We start from the raw sequence: 18,277 nt of genomic DNA on the forward strand, positions 1-18,277 counted from the left end.
GCAACATTTCGTTTTGACCTACGGTATAATTGAGGCAATGTGATCTGCATTGCTCAAGGACAACATTTACTTCAAGGTGAAACTTGTGCCAATCGATGTAAAGCTAGATGGGCCTCATGCCGCTACTGGGGATCGAACCTCAGTCATTAATTTAAAACAGTACAATGTCGTAACCACTGGGCCATTATGATTTTATATTACTTCTAAGTACCAAAAATCATTAAAAAAACAACCACTGCAAAAACCGTTTGTTTAATTTAAATTCTTGTTTGTTTTCTATTTTTATTATGTTACAAAAATACAATAGATTCAAATAATTACAAATGCAATCAAAATCTAACTATTTAAATTATTTTTTTCTGGACAGTGCGAAAACTAATTTAGAGTTTGATACGAAAAAAGACACATTAATATCCAAATATTGGATACATGTTGCAATTTATAAAATTTAAAAGAAAATATTACTTAAAAATATGCATATTACATAAAATATTACGTAAAAAAATAATTCCTATAAAATTATAGTACATCTTTAGAACCAAACACAAAAAGGGAATATAGGCACTAGTGTAAAATTAATAAGAAAAATTTAATCCTTGACTTGTAGTTTCATTTCATATGCTTTTCAATAGACATATTTTTTTTCTCTTCGAAAAACACTTTAAAAGCAGTTGTTAATTATAAATTTCAACTCCTTTGGTTTCTACTTTTCAACTATGAAAATATTTCAAGCATAAGTCCAAAAGATTCACAAATCATCTATGTGCAACGTGCAAACTAGCAGCCAAAATTTCTTTTCTGAGGAAAAAATTCAAATTTTTGTTTTTCTATTTTCCACTGTATTCAAAAACTTTGATTTCTCCATTAACCAGCTTCACTGCTTTCATAGAAATTTTTTATTGCATGGAAACTATGAATTTAAAATTATTCATTAGTACTAACACATCCTGCATATTTTCTTTCCTATAGCGAGTAACATTGTTACCTGGTCTTTGAGTTTTTTTAAACTGAAAAATATTTTTTTTTAAATATGAAAAAAATTGTTAAGCATTACATAGATTGTTTGAGTTAATTGAAAAAATGCATATCATTTCAGAATATTTATCTTTTTTTTTTAATATACTGAACTTTAAATCCTTGAAATTTTCATTTCAAATCTTCAACGTTTAAACTGTAATATCCTTTTCTTTATACAATTTAAATATCAAATGAATATTAAGTTTAAAAAGAGATTTGAATGATAATCTATTATAATCATAACAGATGCAATTAAAAGTAAGAGAGATTGTTTAAAAAGAATATCAAAGTAATGAAAAATATATGAATGCATATAATCGAAGCATTAGATCTGTCCTTATCAGGAATTAGAATCATAGTACTTTGTAATTTATTCTTAATCATAAAGAAAAGGGTAAAAATTTAGATTATTATTCATGGTAAAGTTAATGGTTGATGGTAAATTAGGAAGCAAATTAACGGTAAAGTTCGGAAGTATGTTTTGTGTGAGAAAATAAAGTAAAAAGTTTATAATTGGTGTCACTATTATTAGGTCAAAACTGTGAAACTGTGTAATAAGATAATTAAAATGATTTTTTCAGATTTAATTTTTGGTGTGAAAAAATATATTGTTTGGAGTGAAAAAATATGTTGACTTGAATAGAAGACATGTTGAAATCTGTGTCTATTGTTGAATGTGAGCGATTTATGACCATTTTTCGCGAAAAGATGGGTCACAGTTAAGATGGGCCACACTGGGTAAAAACCCTTACTTTCCGAGTGCAAAATTGTCTTTTGTCCGATTTTATGGACATAAACCGTTTTTACCCCTTACACTTCATTTGTTGTTCAATTATATATTTTTTTGGAAATGGTCGAAATAGGTACTTAAGAAAAATTTAAAAGAAAATATATAACATAAAGTAGACCATATTATATTAATCCCAGTCCTTTATAATAAGACAAAAAAAAAGAAACATTCACAAAGAACTTCAAGATAGAAAGGTGAAAATGGATCTCACATTTTAAGAATACCTCTGACAAAAATTCTGACATGAGCTTGTGTAGGTGCTCTATATAAAATTTATATTCGAATGTAATTCGATTCCATACTATATTCGATTCAATAATATTAATGTCATTTTATTGTAAAACAACCAATTATAGTCAAATTACAACTAAAATTCCATTAAAATATACTTAATGCAATTTGCATAACATATAACTATTAGTTGATTGTTTTATGTCAACTGTTTTAAATACATTTAATTCCGATTTATTCCGAGTTTATGGCTTTTGATTACGTTCTATTTAATAATATTAAATTGCATTGACTTCTGTTACATGCTATTTGATTACGTTCTAAAATTAAATGTTTACTTTTCGTGATTTATTAATTCTATTAGAATTAATCAATTATATTTAGTTTTACCTGATTAAAAACTTCATTCCCTTTAAAAATATATAAAAAGGAAATAATTTCTCTCTCCGCTTCAGTTGTTTCTCTCCTTTATTTTTTCATTATCAACATTACATTTTATATTTCGATTAAATTTTCTTTCTTCTCATTCACTGGCAAGTCTTGAAAATGGGCTCCGATTTTTGGGCCCTTGAAACATGTCGACTGATTTTTTCTAAGTATATATTTTTGAAGAGAGTGAAGTTTTTAATTAGGTAATAGCTCACCGGTTCAGTTTCTTAAAATTATTTATTTAAAGTATTCAATTTTGCCAAATTTAGTTATATTTATTTTTGATTTTGTTTAAATTGATTATTTTTATTAATATTTGGTTTGTTTTTATCAAATTCGGGGATAAACACTGTCTTCATCAGATTTCAGAAGAAATTACCCTAACAGAAATTTAAGGAATTTTTGAAGTTTATTTGAGGTTGTTTTGAGGTGTTAAGGTAAATTTGAGGTTTATTCAAAATTAATTTCAAAAAACTACCTTACGAGTTCAACCTCCCAAGAAGTATAATCAAGGCGAATAGAGGTTTTTTATTCACACTTATGGTTGATGGAAATCTTTGTTTTTGAGGTGCACGGATTATTTTTTCGACACTTCAAACAACTCTTAATTTCACCCGATCTAAACTAAAATTATTTCTGAGTAATACATGAGGTTTATTTTGTGAGGTGTAAATGAAGTTGAAATTGGTGTTTATTAATGATTTTATTTTTGGCGCAAAGCATAACTTTATTTCCTACCTCTGGTGTATTCGTTTTTACGTTTGTCAACCTTAAAATATCCTCAAAAACTTCGTATTTTATCTAAGGTTAGATTCTGCGTACTAATAATTCTCACTAGTTAACTATAAATTACTAAATATTGTTCTGTTTTTTTCTTAATCACCGGTACTTTTTCACAATTGTTGTATTTGGTTTGAAGAAGGTTAATGGAGGATGTAATTTTTTTTTCATTTATTCACTTACATAACAGTTTGATGGCACACAGATTGTTTTGCACACACGAGCTGCGCATAATGCCACAAAAGCAGCAACACATATGACTCGACACTGAACCACAAAGAAGGCGCAATCTTCTTTGCTACATTGCTTTACCTTGAACAGTTGTACTCCGATCACAGCAAACATGAACTGTAGCAAGTAGGTGACCAACATGATGTTTCCTATAGTTTTGACTGCTACTATGACGCACTTGACTACGTACTAGAGGGCAAAATAAAGGTGGTAAATTTCAATTATCGTAGGTTTGCCAGGTATTTTTTTTTTCTTCAAATAATTTTGGCGAATTCAATTAATTCCTTCGAGATATATAAAGTTATATCCCTTTGAGAGCAAAATATATAATGTTTTAAAAATAGCACTTATTTACAGAAAAAAAATCTCAAGGAATACTTATAGTGTAAAAAATATTTAGTACACTGTATAATTACTTATAGTTTATACATTGTTAATAAATTACCAATAAAATTTCTAATTTAAATTTATCAGTGTTATCCGTTATTATTATAGTTCCACGCGTAATCATGGGACTACATTCATTTTGTACTTTGATGAATATAGCAATGCGATACAAAGTGTTGCGAAAATAAAACATTTTCTAGTGGAAAGAAACTTTTAATAAGTTGTAGGTTCCTTTAATAATTAGATTGAGTTTTAGTAATGAAATAATCTTTTAGCAATATCTTAAACAAAATGCAAGATTAATATAAAAAATCGCTAACATCTACCTTTTTTGCTTTACATAAAAAAATTGCTCAATTTACCTTTGTTAAAAACCCAGAAACTATTTCAACAAACAAAAACTATTTCGTGCATAGATAGAATTGCTTTAGCGCATTAAAAATTAATTCAAAGGTATTGAATAGTATTAGGAGAAAACAACCTAATATACTAGAAACTATCGAACTTGTTTTTAAGATTAAAAAAAACATGTTGCTAAATCCAAACACATAGTTTCATATTTTTCTAACGACCTACAATATCGATGTAAAAGGAAATATTGATGTACATTGCGCAAAATAAAAATGGACCTCTCGGAATATTTTTTGCTCTAGTTTTCGGAATTTTAAATAGTAAGATACAATCTTAATAATTCAAGAGTTAAACCTAAATGTGCTTAGTAGTTGATGAGGGAAACATTTTAAGTTACGATAATGGACACAAAAACGTACTCTCGCTTGATAAATATGCTGTTGTATCAACATAATCAGATTCTCTACACATAAAATATGGGGGTACCCACAATGTAAAAAACATGGAGTCTAGAGTTAATTTCACTTTTTGTGTATTCCGCTATGTCTTTGGAGCTATTTAAGAAAACTTTTTGCTTACAAAATCGTTTATTGCAAGATAATTTTATTTAAAAAGTTAATTATTCCTAGATCATTCTCATTTTATACAGTATAATTTTAAATAACAGAGTATAAAATTTCAACTCAATAGGCCAAATAATTTCGAGGTAATAAAATTAATTTTTAGCTCTAAGACGACCTACATTTTGACCACTTTCCTGATTAAGATTCTAAGTCTATATTTTCCTTATTGTGACAACTCCCCAACCCCCTCTATTTTGATATTCTAATATTTGAATCAGTTGAGAAAAATAATGTACATCTAGAAATATTACTTCTCAGTGTTTAGTTTTGTAATTTAAAGTATATATTGCAATAATTGATTCGCTTATTCAAGGACAATCTCTCGTACCACAAAGATTGCATTTTAGAACGGTAAATTCTGTTCTTTAGAACAAAAGTTGTTCAGTTGTTTCGATTTCTATGTAGTGCATTATACAACAGTTTGAATGTATATCAAGATTAAAAGTGAAGAACGGTTTATATCATTTTTTTCCCAAATTGGATCACCGTCTTTTTGTATTTTGAAAATTACTAAGTTCTTACAAGTCAGACAGCAAAAATTTGGTTCTCCTAGAGAGTCATTATTCAGTGAAGATGGGCCACACTAGGGAAAAACCCTTTCCTTTATAGCACTCGTTTTTAATTTGAATCAGCTTTTGTGAATTTAATCCGTTCTTTCCTTGACGTCTTCATACGGTCGAGTAAATCATCGTTTTTGGTTTAACATATATAAAGGTAATTATTTATAAAAAGAAAAGTCTTCTTTCTTAAAAAACAAGCCTTGAAGTATAAGATAAACAGCTTTAATTATTTATTTCGTGATTCATAAAATAAAGCATAAAATAATAATAATGCGTAGTAAATATATACTTTAAAAATTCATGATTTCACTAGTTTTGCTTTCTGATTTAGGAAGTAAATAGATTATCTGAAACAAATACAATTCAATATTAAATTTTCAGTTACCTTTATAACAAATTAAAGATTGATAGTGAAAGTATTGGAAACAGATTGACCAAATATTAAGTAGGATTTAATGAGTATTTGGTTGTGAATGACAACGCAAACAAAGCTGTACCTGGCAAATCTACTGCAAATTATCAGTGATTAGTATAGGGAGAGGGATTGTGTGAGCAAAATCACTGAGCTGCATATGTGATAGACAATCCTACCTTTAATAACTGTACTCCAATGACTGCGAACATGAAGTTTAGCAGAAATGTCACCAACAAGATGTTCCCTATTGTTTTAACCGCTACAAAGATGCACTGGATTACTTGCTAAATGCAAATAAAATATAGTATATCATTGTTTGCTGATCTCACCGAGAAATTACCAACAAAAGGCTATTAAGTAATATTATTTCGTCTCTATTTCTACACATCTAGCTACTAATTTAAATAAAATTTAATACAGTGTTACTTTTAGGCTTTAACATAAAATAATTTGAAATAACATTCTGTCCCACTCTGGTGTAATTTTTAATTTCATGAAAGTGTGTTTATAATCATTTAAATTTTTCAAACGAACATGAATGTCGATCATGAAAGTGTGTTTGTAGTCATTTTAATTTTCGAAAAATCATTAGTTTTTATCATGAAAGTGTGTTTATAGTCCTTTTAATTTTTCGAATAAACATGAGTTTCGATCATGAAAGTGTGTTTGCAGTCATTTTAATTTTTCGAACGAACATGATTTTCGATAATGAAAGTGTGTTTGTTGTCATTTTAATTTTTTAAGAAATATTCAAATTTTTACAATTTTTTTTAAATTTTCTATTAAATTGTCGTTTTTGATAGATTTTTTTTTATTTTACTGTAAAACTTACATAAAATAAAATCAATAACTGCTTCAATTTATTTATCTGTAAGTATATTAAAAAATAAAATAATTAATTAAATAGCTTACAAATTTATGAATAAAATTTTAAGTTTGAAAAATGTTCTCTTGATTTATAATTACAATAATTATGTGAAAGTGAACATTTTTATATAATATTTCCTCTAAGAGATGTTTTTAATGATATGTTAAAAATTATGAAAGACTTGGCAGATCTTGTTTTATATCGTTTAGTTGGTTATTTTCCTGCAAAATTAGATTATTCGTCGAATAATAGTTTCGAGGTTATAACTAATGCTTTCATATGTGAGAAATTGGTTGAACAGGAATTCAAATTGTGGCTAATAAGTCGGCAACGAAGCTTAAAAAAGATGATTGTCGAAACTACTATTAGAAGTTCTAAGCTATGATTTTGTCAAAATTTACTGGCACTTGCAAAATCTATGGTAAGATGAGAGGGAAATATAGGTATTAGATTTTCTGAAATCGCATTCTAGATTCAAACTTTGAAACAAAAATTTATCAAATTTTCCATAATATGAGTTATTTTACGTTTTTCTTATATATTCTCCTATTTTACGCTATTCTTACATTCTTCTTATAAATTTTATCTGTTTGATGATTTAATTAAAGACGTACATTATATGTTGGCGTCTTTATACTTTTAAAATAAATTAGTTTTTCTCTGAAACGTTTTTCGAGTCCGAAAAGCACATTGCTTAGCACTTAATTGTTATGGTTAACGTATTTAAAATAAGTATCACAAATTAGCATAATGTTTAAAATTTTTGAAAAACAGTGCAAGTTTTTTAATAGAAAGTGTCTTTTTTACAAAGGATTAAAAAATTTAAAAATTACTCAAGATCATGTAAGACAACAGCGGTAAACCCTAAAGCAGCGGTAAACATCTTTATAGATATGTAATATTATTTCCTTTGAAAAAATCCATGAACCAATGTTGTTTTGCAGCCGTTATTTTGAAAAAAAAATAGAATAGTTTTGTAAGATAAAATGTGAAAAGCTATTCTAATACGAAACTCAAAAAATCGTTAAAATCTTATACCTTTAATCCTTTGGCACGGTTAATGGCTCGGAGAGGGCGAAGCACTCGAAGAACACGCAAAATTTTTACAACTGAAAATGTTTCGTTTCTGAAAATAGATAACACTGTGTCAAATTCGAGCTCAAAAATTATTTTGTTTTATAAATTGACTGATTAAAATATACTTACCCGAAAGCAAATGAAATAAGCGACACAGACACAACAAGCACATCAAGCAGGTTAAAGTAACTTCTACAGAAAGATCCTTTATGTAAAATCAGACCGTAAGCAATGGCCTGTTTTTAAAATAAAGAACATTTTAAAAATTATAACAATATGAACTCTATTTCTTATGATAAAAATTCTGAATTTCAAAATTTAGTTAATTTTACTTACTTTTAATGTGATTTCGACAGTGAACACAGTGGTAAAAAAGTAGTCGAAATAGTTCAATATCTAAAAAATTAAATGCAAATTCTCAATATTTTCTGATAACTCAAAAACAGAAAAAGAGTATATATGTATACAATAACGTATAATATAAATAATGCATAATATGTTTACTATCGATGCATTAATTACACATTTAATTATTAAATTGATACACAAACTTGTAAATTGCCCAAATCGAATAGAAATAAGAAATCTCTTTCCATACAGTTTGGAAAGACAAATTTTAGTAGAACTCAAAAATCTGAAATTGCGCTTAAAATACTTTCGTTTTTATTTTAAAATTTTGAATTTTGTATCTCCATTTGATGCCATTATAAGCATTATATGTTTAACAGCTTCTAAGTTACCTTTGTTTCATAAATTATATCATTCTTAATAACTTTTTAAATAAATTGGTTAATTAATTTTAATTCTATTTTATAAAAAGCGAATAAAAATATTTCGATTCTCAATAAATGTAACGACTAACTGTTTATTTTAATGCAAGTGTTTACAAGTTGTCGCTACAATGTCACAACTGAGCATCAAAACCTACTTTTCAATTGCACGTTATTAGGTTTATTTTAGTTTCCAACTAACCTTTTGGCCTTAAATCTTCAGCCAAATTATTTGAATATTAACATGAGATATCTTAAGGTTGGATAAATTGGCTTTACTATTGTCAGTGCCCTTTTTCGATAACACGCCTATAATGGATCTTTCCTGTACTTCAAAAACGTTGATTAATTAACATTTTTTGAATAGGCTCATGATCAGATTTTGTCTCCTATTGAAATTATCAAACTAAATTCATTATTTTGCTTAAAATGTTGCTTGGATACGTTCTCTTAATTTTGAAGCTCTTTACTCATTCTTATAATTTTTCGAAATTAAAAAACCTTTATTCTGAGTAACATTCTGTCTTTATCGCCTGCAATTTATTTTTAATCTTCTATATATTGTCTGAAATTGTTAGATGAATTTCGGTTAATAATGGCAACAAAAAAATAATGGAAGCTAATGCTTCATATATTTTAGTCTACATTAACTGCCACATACCATTACAATACTCATTTATGTGAAAAAGATGAATTATATTTTAAAAGTTACCGTCATACATAATTTCTTATTTAAATAAAAGAAATAGCAGAGATTAATATATAAGTTTTTAGAAAATTTATCAAAATAAATTCCGTTCTGATAACTATATCTTTGCATCTGTCTTACATATTTTGAGTTTTCAACTGTGCAAAATCTAAATACAATACAGGGTTATTCATAATTCTCTCCGGTGATATGCCGTGTGATGTAGCTGACCTGCGTGAAAGGATAACACGTGCTATCAATAACATAGACAATACCATGTTGAGTAGAGTATGGCAGGAACTGGACTATCGCATTGATGTATGCCGTGTGACCAAGAGTAAAACTTGAATAGTTTCGGAATAATTTCATATGTTTCTTTTTTTCATATTCGTCTTCTCTTTTTTACTATAACGCTTCAAAACCCCGGAGGGAATTATGAATAACCCTGTATTATTTTAGTAAATGATTCCCTTAAATATCATTTTAAAACTCACCTTATTTCGATCTGAGTTTATATTCAAAGGGTCTTCTGCAGCCAGCATAGCGCTACTAATTAATATGAAACCAAGGATAATATTTGCAAAATAGCTGTGATTCACAATGAAGTGACATAGCCTGCGGAACCTAAAAAGGAGGAAGAGAAAAATAAATCCAACATTTGTGGGTTTTAGTTCATTTTAAAACAGCTTTCAGTTACAATCTTGAAATATTTTAATTAAAATTACCAATTTTAATACTTTTTACTAAAATTAGGTTTTGAAACATATAGATCTAAATATAAAGCCTATTTAGAATGTTATTTAGCTAAAGTATTTTAATAAAAAAAGATTTAATTAATTTATCTTCGTAGGAAAGTGGTTTAATAATACTATTTAAACAAAACCTTCATAAGAAAATGATTGTATCGAAACATCGTCTTCTGAGAGTTTTTCAAAATATATTTAATTTAAATAATTGCAATACCAATTCAAAAAGAATCCTAGTTATTCTAGATGACTCCCGGTGACAGAGTGGTAGCGCTTCGTGATCGCGTGCCACAGGTCCTGGGTTCGATCCTCGGGCCAGGCAAGGTCGACTTAGCCTTTCATCCCTTCAGTGGGTCGATAAATGAGCACCAAGCATGCTTGGGAACTAAACACTGGGGTTTCCGCGTTCGGCTGACCACTTGACCGGAACATCTGCTCCTGCACCCCAGAGCCCAAGGTCAAGAAAACTGAGATGGGCACATTAGGTCTTGGTCATCTATGGGCTGTAGCGCCACTGAGTTTAGTTTAGTTATTCTAAATAAAAAGTTTGAAGAATTGACTGAACTCAAATAGCTCCTGATTGTTCAAGATTTTGGAAACAATTAATTGTTAAATGCATTTTGACTCACTGTTCGAATTTAATGGTTAAGAGATGTCATTATTTGAAACGTGATTTTTCTGAATGAACTGTTTTGGTTGGTAACAATTCACATCAAAATGTTATCGACTATCTGAGGGCTTTTCTTTGAAGGCTGTGACATAACATGAGATACCGTTTTTTTACTGACTACTATGGATACTTAGCCAGGCGCAAGAAATTGCAACTATTTTTTTTTTAAAATTATTTTATATTTATTTTGTTTTTATTTTATTTATTTATTTTTATTTTTATTTAAAAATTCATTTTCCATTTATTTAACTTTTTTATGTAATTTTTCGTGTTAAAAAAATAAAAATAAAAAAATTGGAGGGTTCTACATTTTTTGGCAACTTTTCTCTTTTGCGCAGCTAAGCGAAAAGTACCCTAATAAGCTATTATGTATAACTGGAGTGAGATTTTAAATGTTGTTAAAGACTGTTAGGGCTGTTTGTCGAAGTCTCTGCTATCACATAAAACAAAGGTTTTTATGCGAATAATATGCTATTTGTATAACTGTTGCTTGTATGTTGTTCATGACTTGACTGTTTGGTCAATTTTTGCCTGTCTTTAGCCCGAGTCATCTATATCAATTATAAAACTTTTGCAAACTGTCAATGAGAAAAAAAGTCACTGTTTTGTGAATATAAAAAACATGTGTTAATATTTAAATAATATTTAAAAATTGTAATAACAATATTTAAAAAATTACTGCAACGTAGCCTCTAAGCTAGAGGCTAGAGTCATCTAGTTTTCATCTAGTTGGAAAAATTTTGCCAAATTGACGATTTTTAACAAAGTTTAATAACTTTTTTAAAGTATTTACACTTTTTGTCTATTCTAAAGCCCAAATTATTACTTCAAGATTGCGTATATAATTTTAAATTATATCTTTCCCTCGAGTGTAAGGCACTTTATTAAGGCTTTTTTATTTATAAAAGCACTGTGGGGCCACGTTTTGCTTATCTTCGGCCAGCCTTTTATAAGCTAATTATGAAATTGGTAACAAAACGTCTATATGAATTAAAGCCCCATTTTTTGTAAAAATAAGTAGCGTTTCTTACCTAATATTTTAATTGAATAGATGTTCTTTCACAGCATTGCTTTGACTCATGAAAAATGCAGAATATTTGGATTGGTTAAAATATGTTTTATATTATCGATAGAACAATTTATTTTATAAATCTGTATAAAAAGTGTTTTTGGCAAATATCTTGCAAATTATTTTGAATATTTATAGCATTATTTGACTTCTTCCTACTTAAAAAACAGTCTACCATTAAAATTGGAAATGAACAGTTACATAAGATTAAAAATGATTATTTTGATAAGTTTCTCTAGCCCTGTTAAAGAAAAATTTAGAAAAAAATTGGGTATTATCTTTAAAGTACATGGTGTAGAAAAAAGCTTCGTTTGAGAGCGAAACAAACTCTTATTCCTCTTTTTTTTACTTTAATTTTAAGGAAACATTTAAGCATCTATTAAGTATTTTTAAAATTCTACTTAAAACTGATGAAATCTGAATGTGTGTTTAGTCCGAATTTAAATTATTAAATTATTCAGTACATTTACTTACCTGTTGTTGTGTGAAAAAATGAAGAATGATGTGTAAGCAGGAATGGGCTTTATTTTTGTGTCCATGTGAATATCTGAAAGACGCCGGGGTCGTGCAGTGGAAACCGATGTATTGTCTTCGTCGTCATCTTCCTCATCATCCTCATCAGCATCTCCATCTTCAGTGTTGAAGTTTACTGTAAAGGAGTTGTTTTTATGTAGAATTGACACAGATAAAAATGATATTTAACTTTGGGATTTCTGTATTTGGAGAATTCTGTCTTAGAGTTTTATCAAAAGATGATGTGTTTCTATTACAACAAATTATGCATGAAAATATCTAAAACTGTAATTAAGAAACGTTATTTTACACTTCTCATGCTAATGTCATGCCGTGCATGCACAAAATAAATTGAAAAAGAAAATGAATGAATAATTTAGTAGTGAACATTATTAAGTTTTCAATTAAAATAATTTAATAGCGTACAATTTAACAACGTAAGTTCAGTTTTAATATTGTCAAAGGTTTTAATTCTGTTGACAAATAATAAGTTACTTTTTGATGTATTTTTTTGAGAAATTAGAAAATTATTCACAAATTGTAAAGTCATAAAAAAATCCCTTAAAGTCATATGAAAAATTATATTGATTTTAAGAATGCACTTTGTACAAAGTTACAAATCTTAACAAATTCCATTCAATCATGTCTCATCATATCAAAACCATAAATGTATAATTTTTGGCAAGCTTAGTTTTATGACTCAAATGAAAATTTTTCTAAAAATATCTTGATATTCAAAGACACTTCAAAACTTTTAGAAAAATTCTTTTTTCACATACCATAGTTTTTTGTTAATTGTTATGTTGGATTTTTAAAGACCACATAAGACTAGCATCAAAATTACAAAATATAAATACGCACTTTATATGAGTTATTCATTTATTGTGTGAATTCTTCGTGATAGAAGGTTAGAATGTTTTTTTTTATTATTTTTACATTGGTCTTTTTTTAGTCCCTTAAGCGTAAAAAACACATCAGTTTTGCGTTTTACTGCTCAATGCATACCATGCAGGGGCTCTTAACCTAAAAAAAGCACTGTGTAGAGTGTACTGGTCAAATGCGTACCGGGTAGTGGCACTTCACTTTAAAAAAAAGCATCAGTGAAAGTTATACAGGAAAAATGCGCACCGGAAATTATCATTTTGCCTAAAAAAATAATAAATCTTGGGTAAATCGTGCTCAACAGGATTGAGAGAGGGAAAGAACACCCATAGAGTTACTATTTTGATATCTTCCATGAGTTGATAATCAACTCTGGGATTTGATCAAATTTCCGTTTCATCATTTCCTTGCGACTTATACAAAGGCAAATGCTGTTTGGGAAAAGTATGAAACATCAGAAACCCAGATAAAAAAGCTGCATATTATCGCATTTTTTTAAAAAAAAAGATGAGCTGATGATCAGAGAAAAATTCTCTAAATCATTCATTGTAAATATCTTATTTTAATTTTATTCTTAACTCATTAAATTGATTTTTAATGATACACAGATTTCAATTTAACCATCTTATTTGGAAATAAATAATAATACCCCATTAGGAGGAATATTAAAGTAGGGATTATCGGACAAAGCTATTAAACGTAAATGACTTCAACGTAGAGAATACCGGGTATTGCATACATTACTAGATTTTTAACTGAGCAACCTGTACATCTATGTATGTATGTTGATCTAATTGAGTATGTTTACAAAGATACCTATAAACATTTTTTTTCTATTTATCTTTGCATTAATTTTGACGGTGAGTTGGTAAGATAAACAAAAGATTGAAAAGAGTGATTAACTATACTTACAGGATTCGATAGTTTATTTTCAGTGAAAATATTTCTATTTAAAGCTGCAATTGTATTTAAAATAAAACTAAAATTTTGAAATCGTATATTAACTTACTTCTAACTTTAATATATTATTTAATGTTTTGAAAAAGAGTTTATAGTTTTTATTATAACAATAATTTCTAGTCTTTTTATACTAAAACAAATGAACTATTTTAATTGGATTTAGTAAGTTTCAAAATCTACGTAACCCCTATCACTCATAATATTTAAGAAATCAAAGCCAAACTACTTTAGAATTCAATTACAACGCTTAAAAAGGAAAGATATTCCATAGTAACAATTTTAAATAGTTTTAAACTTTCAAGAATTATGAAGGTAGGAATGTAAATGTCAGAATAATTTACAATAATGTCTTTAAAAATAAACAAGAAATAATAGCACAAAAAACTAAAAGAGACACGTAATAAATTATTTTTTAGATTCTAGTCATCATATCAGTCTCTTTAAGATCATTAGCCGCCGCGAAAAGGAGTATAACCGACACCCTAGCAAGACTTTTTATTGATAGCTTTGCTAGCAATCTTTTAACCTTTTAATAACTTCGCGTTTGTTGATAAACGATAGCATGACCTAGATTTCCCAAGAAATATTTTCAACAACGGATGCTCATTAACCTTCGCCTTGGAGAGACGAGGAAAATTGTCGACCAGCAATCCATATCAGAAATATTTCCTAAAGAATGTTCTAAGCAGTTACATTTAAACAGTTTTAATTACACGCAAGTACATTACGTCGGATTACTATTCAGTTTCTTTTTCATATTTGCAAGATGCATGTTTGACTATTTTTTTTATTGCATTAATTGTTGTTTAAGTATTGTTGATTCATTTAAATTGACTAAAAGTAATATATTCAAAATATACTATGCAGTTATAAGATGAAAGATGTTAATGTTGCTTTGAAAACATGATTAAATTACTTGTTGTCTTCTCACAATGATTATGATAAATTAATTTTTTACAGATGCGATGAGCAAATCATTTTTATTGCTCCTCTGAAAGGAAAATAAATGCTAGTTCGATAGTTTTTTTTTTGATAATTATATGAAAAGTTATAAGCCTTATTAAAACTTTGTAAAATTATTAACTTTCACATAATATTATGAAAGTTTATAACTATATTATTATATAGTTATGAACCTTAATAAGTATGTAAAATGTAAGAAATGTGAAAAAAAGAGAAACATAAAGTAAAAACATAACTGAGTTGACGTTCAATTTTATTTGATTTGTTCATTTACGTTGCACTAGAGCTGCACAATGGGCTATTGGCGACGGTCTGGGAAACATCCCTGAGGATGATCCGAAGACATACCATCACAATTTTGATCCTCTGCAGAGGGGATGGCACCCCCACTTCGGTAGCCAGACGACCTGCACGCGAAGCCGAGCACTTTACAGTAGAACAGTTTAACGAGGACCAATACCGCACACCCTCGGTCCCTACGCAGACACCTAAGACAGACTACGCAGACCCAAGTGGTCACCCATCCGCACACTGACAGCAGTCAGTGATGCTTGACTTCGGTGATCTGCTGGGAACCGTCTCTTAACGATCAGTACACTGCGGGACGAGTTGACGTTTAAAGAAAAATAAATATAATCCCATATTTTGTAATTTGTTTTCTTTTTTTCTTGATGTTTTCCATTTCTAATCTTTATTAATAATTTTCTTTGGTGTGAAAATAAAGTAAATTAAGTAGTGAGGTAGTCGGAACTAAAGTGTTCCCCCTTTATTTTTGTTGTTGATAAAACATGCTTTATACTGTCATATTTAGCAATCTTAAGGAAATACTTATTTTCTTTGTAGAAATAAGAGGACGAGTTCATTCTATTTTTAAGCAATATATTGCTTTTCCTCTCTTTGAATAACTACGCAGTTCGGAAATAAATCAAATCTTTGAATGAGGTTAAGCAAATAATCAAGCAATTTAGAGAAACATAATACAATGAAACGATTTTGCGTCTTTTATTTGAGTAATCTTGACATAAAGGAATAGTCTGCTTTGAGTCGGGAAGTTAAAATAGCTATGAAATATCACTGTTTGGAGAAACAGAAATGGCTACAAAATATCACTGTTTTGAAAGAAAAAAATTGCTACTAAATATTACTGTTTTGAGAAACGAAAATGATTCGTAAGCAGAAGGTGCAATTCTAATATTTAATAAAACTTTATTTGTAAAAGTTCTTTTTTTGTTTTTAGAATTCTAAAATGCAGTTTGAAAATTTTCAAAGTTCATTTTTATAACCTCTTAGCCGCCACCGAAGACCAGCTGTTCTGCCTTTTTCAATACGTAGAATTTCAAGTATTTCAAGATTTAAAATCGAACTGTCAAAAATCAAGACAATATGTAAGTATAATAAACTCATCATATTGCGCATGTGCGATATGATTCATATTTTGTCTCTCGCATGCTCGTATGGCATCGTGGGTATCATGACGTATTTTGTTTTTAATATATTCAGTACAACATATGCTAATATTAAAAAACAAAACAAATACGCTAACTATCACCATTGCTTCGTTGATGAATAATTCATTAATTATCAACTTTGTCGAAATCAGGCTATGGATTTATATGCTATTATTAATTATGATAGCCAATGAATTTCATTTGTAAGGTTTTTTTTGCTAAAACGGAACGAACTTTAAGTTCAAAGAAAACGCAGTTCGTTACCACCGTTCTCGATTTATTAAAGACCACGAATATCTTTCGGAATATCTTATGAATAAATATTTTATTTTTCTCAGATTTTCGTTTTTATACAGATGTAGCTGTGATCATTTGAAAAGAAATGGGTTAGTAGAAAACAATTTAAAAATTTTTAAACACTTTTCCGAAACTCCTGTCCTTAGTTAAGCCTTTTCCATATAAATTGGCACTTGGTGTATCGTTTTCTGAGCGAGATTAGATAATAAAACGTCTGACAATATTTGCAGCATGAATAATTCATAAGCCCATTGCTTATAAGACTCTTTGTGAAAACTCTTTGTAACAGCAAATATTAGCCGCGAATGATACTAAATAACAAAAATCGTAACAAGTTCCCGAAAACGGTTATGGCAGAAAAGCGTTTCATTAGCGCGTTTAGCACGAAATATTTTCTGAGTAGTTTTTTACTACGTACTTTTTAAACTATATAAGTCCAAGCACGTAGAAAAAAAAACCATGATGAACCACAATGAGGATTATGCTAGGAGTTGGAAAAAAGAAAAGAAGAGGTCAGAGAATTACTACATATAAGTTTAGATATGCTGAACTTATGTTGGTGCTTATGTATTAATAACGTAAAGCAAAGTTTGAAAAATTAGTAAAAATCTTTCAGAAAAGAAATGTAATGAACGTACTTGCCGTTACTTCATTTTCTGCCTCGCCATCTACTTTCTCATAAGCAGAGTCTTGAGTTGTTTTTATCTAGAAAGGAAAATAATTAAAAAAAATTAGAATTTTTATGATGATTTAGTTTTAATCTGTATGAAACTAATTGGTGATCAAAAATTAACTGCACATATGCTGTAAAAATTCCCCGCTGTTTTTTCGTAATTTCTCTGAATACTTAACGTTTTAAATCCGTTTTGTTGATAAACCGGTTTTTCTCCGTTTTTCACCTAAATCTCAAAGGGATTAAAACCTTCAATTGAACTCCTAATTTTTGCACTGGAGTTTTGAGTTCCGCAATGTAACTTTATGCTTTTTTTTAATCATTTTATCTATATTTGCTCTTATTTTTTAGCAATTACTTTATGTTTTAGAACATCGCATAAACAAAATTGCGATTCGACTATTTAGTCAAACTGATAGAATACTGAAGAGAAATTCTCAGTATAACAATTTTTTCATAATAAACTATTCGAGCCTCAGTGGCTCAGGGTACACAGCGAGTTCTTTTTAGTGAAGTGACATAAAAGATTCCCATATGGTGTGATTACAGATTTATTTCGTAACTTTCGCAAGAGAAAACTTTTCTCCATATGTTAAAAATCTATTGAGACAATAAACATATTTTTGCGGTAATAACGTGTTTTATTGCGGTAAAAGCTCAGTCTGATTGCGGAGTTTTTTTTGTAATTTTACTTTTTAAAAAATTGTTCTTGTACGCTAAAAACCCGTTGAGGCTACGGATTTACTTCACAAATTTTACGATTTTACTCAACCAACCCAACTGCTGGTTTTAAATCGTAAATTTTATGGGATACAATTGTAAAATATTTTAAAAACATT

The 18,277-nt window shown here is 28.6% G+C and overlaps 1 protein-coding gene across 1 annotated transcript in view; it reads right to left on the reverse strand.

Annotated features, from left to right (window-relative positions):
• The window catches only part of LOC107444401 (muscle calcium channel subunit alpha-1), a 221,011-nt gene that overhangs the window by 36,076 nt on the left and 166,658 nt on the right, over positions 1-18,277 (reverse strand). Inside the window, exons 19-25 of the mRNA XM_043039109.3 lie at positions 17,404-17,470; positions 12,177-12,351; positions 9,712-9,841; positions 8,096-8,155; positions 7,889-7,995; positions 7,721-7,808; positions 3,560-3,667 (exon numbers count right to left, since the gene is read on the reverse strand). Coding sequence (XP_042895043.3) covers positions 3,560-3,667; positions 7,721-7,808; positions 7,889-7,995; positions 8,096-8,155; positions 9,712-9,841; positions 12,177-12,351; positions 17,404-17,470 — 735 coding nt within the window. The remainder of the gene's footprint in view (positions 1-3,559; positions 3,668-7,720; positions 7,809-7,888; positions 7,996-8,095; positions 8,156-9,711; positions 9,842-12,176; positions 12,352-17,403; positions 17,471-18,277) is intronic.

The sequence above is a fragment of the Parasteatoda tepidariorum genome, chromosome 1 (assembly GCF_982258835.1).
Source record: "Parasteatoda tepidariorum strain Cologne lab strain chromosome 1, Ptep-v5.0, whole genome shotgun sequence".
NCBI classification, from domain to species: Eukaryota; Metazoa; Arthropoda; class Arachnida; order Araneae; family Theridiidae; genus Parasteatoda; species Parasteatoda tepidariorum.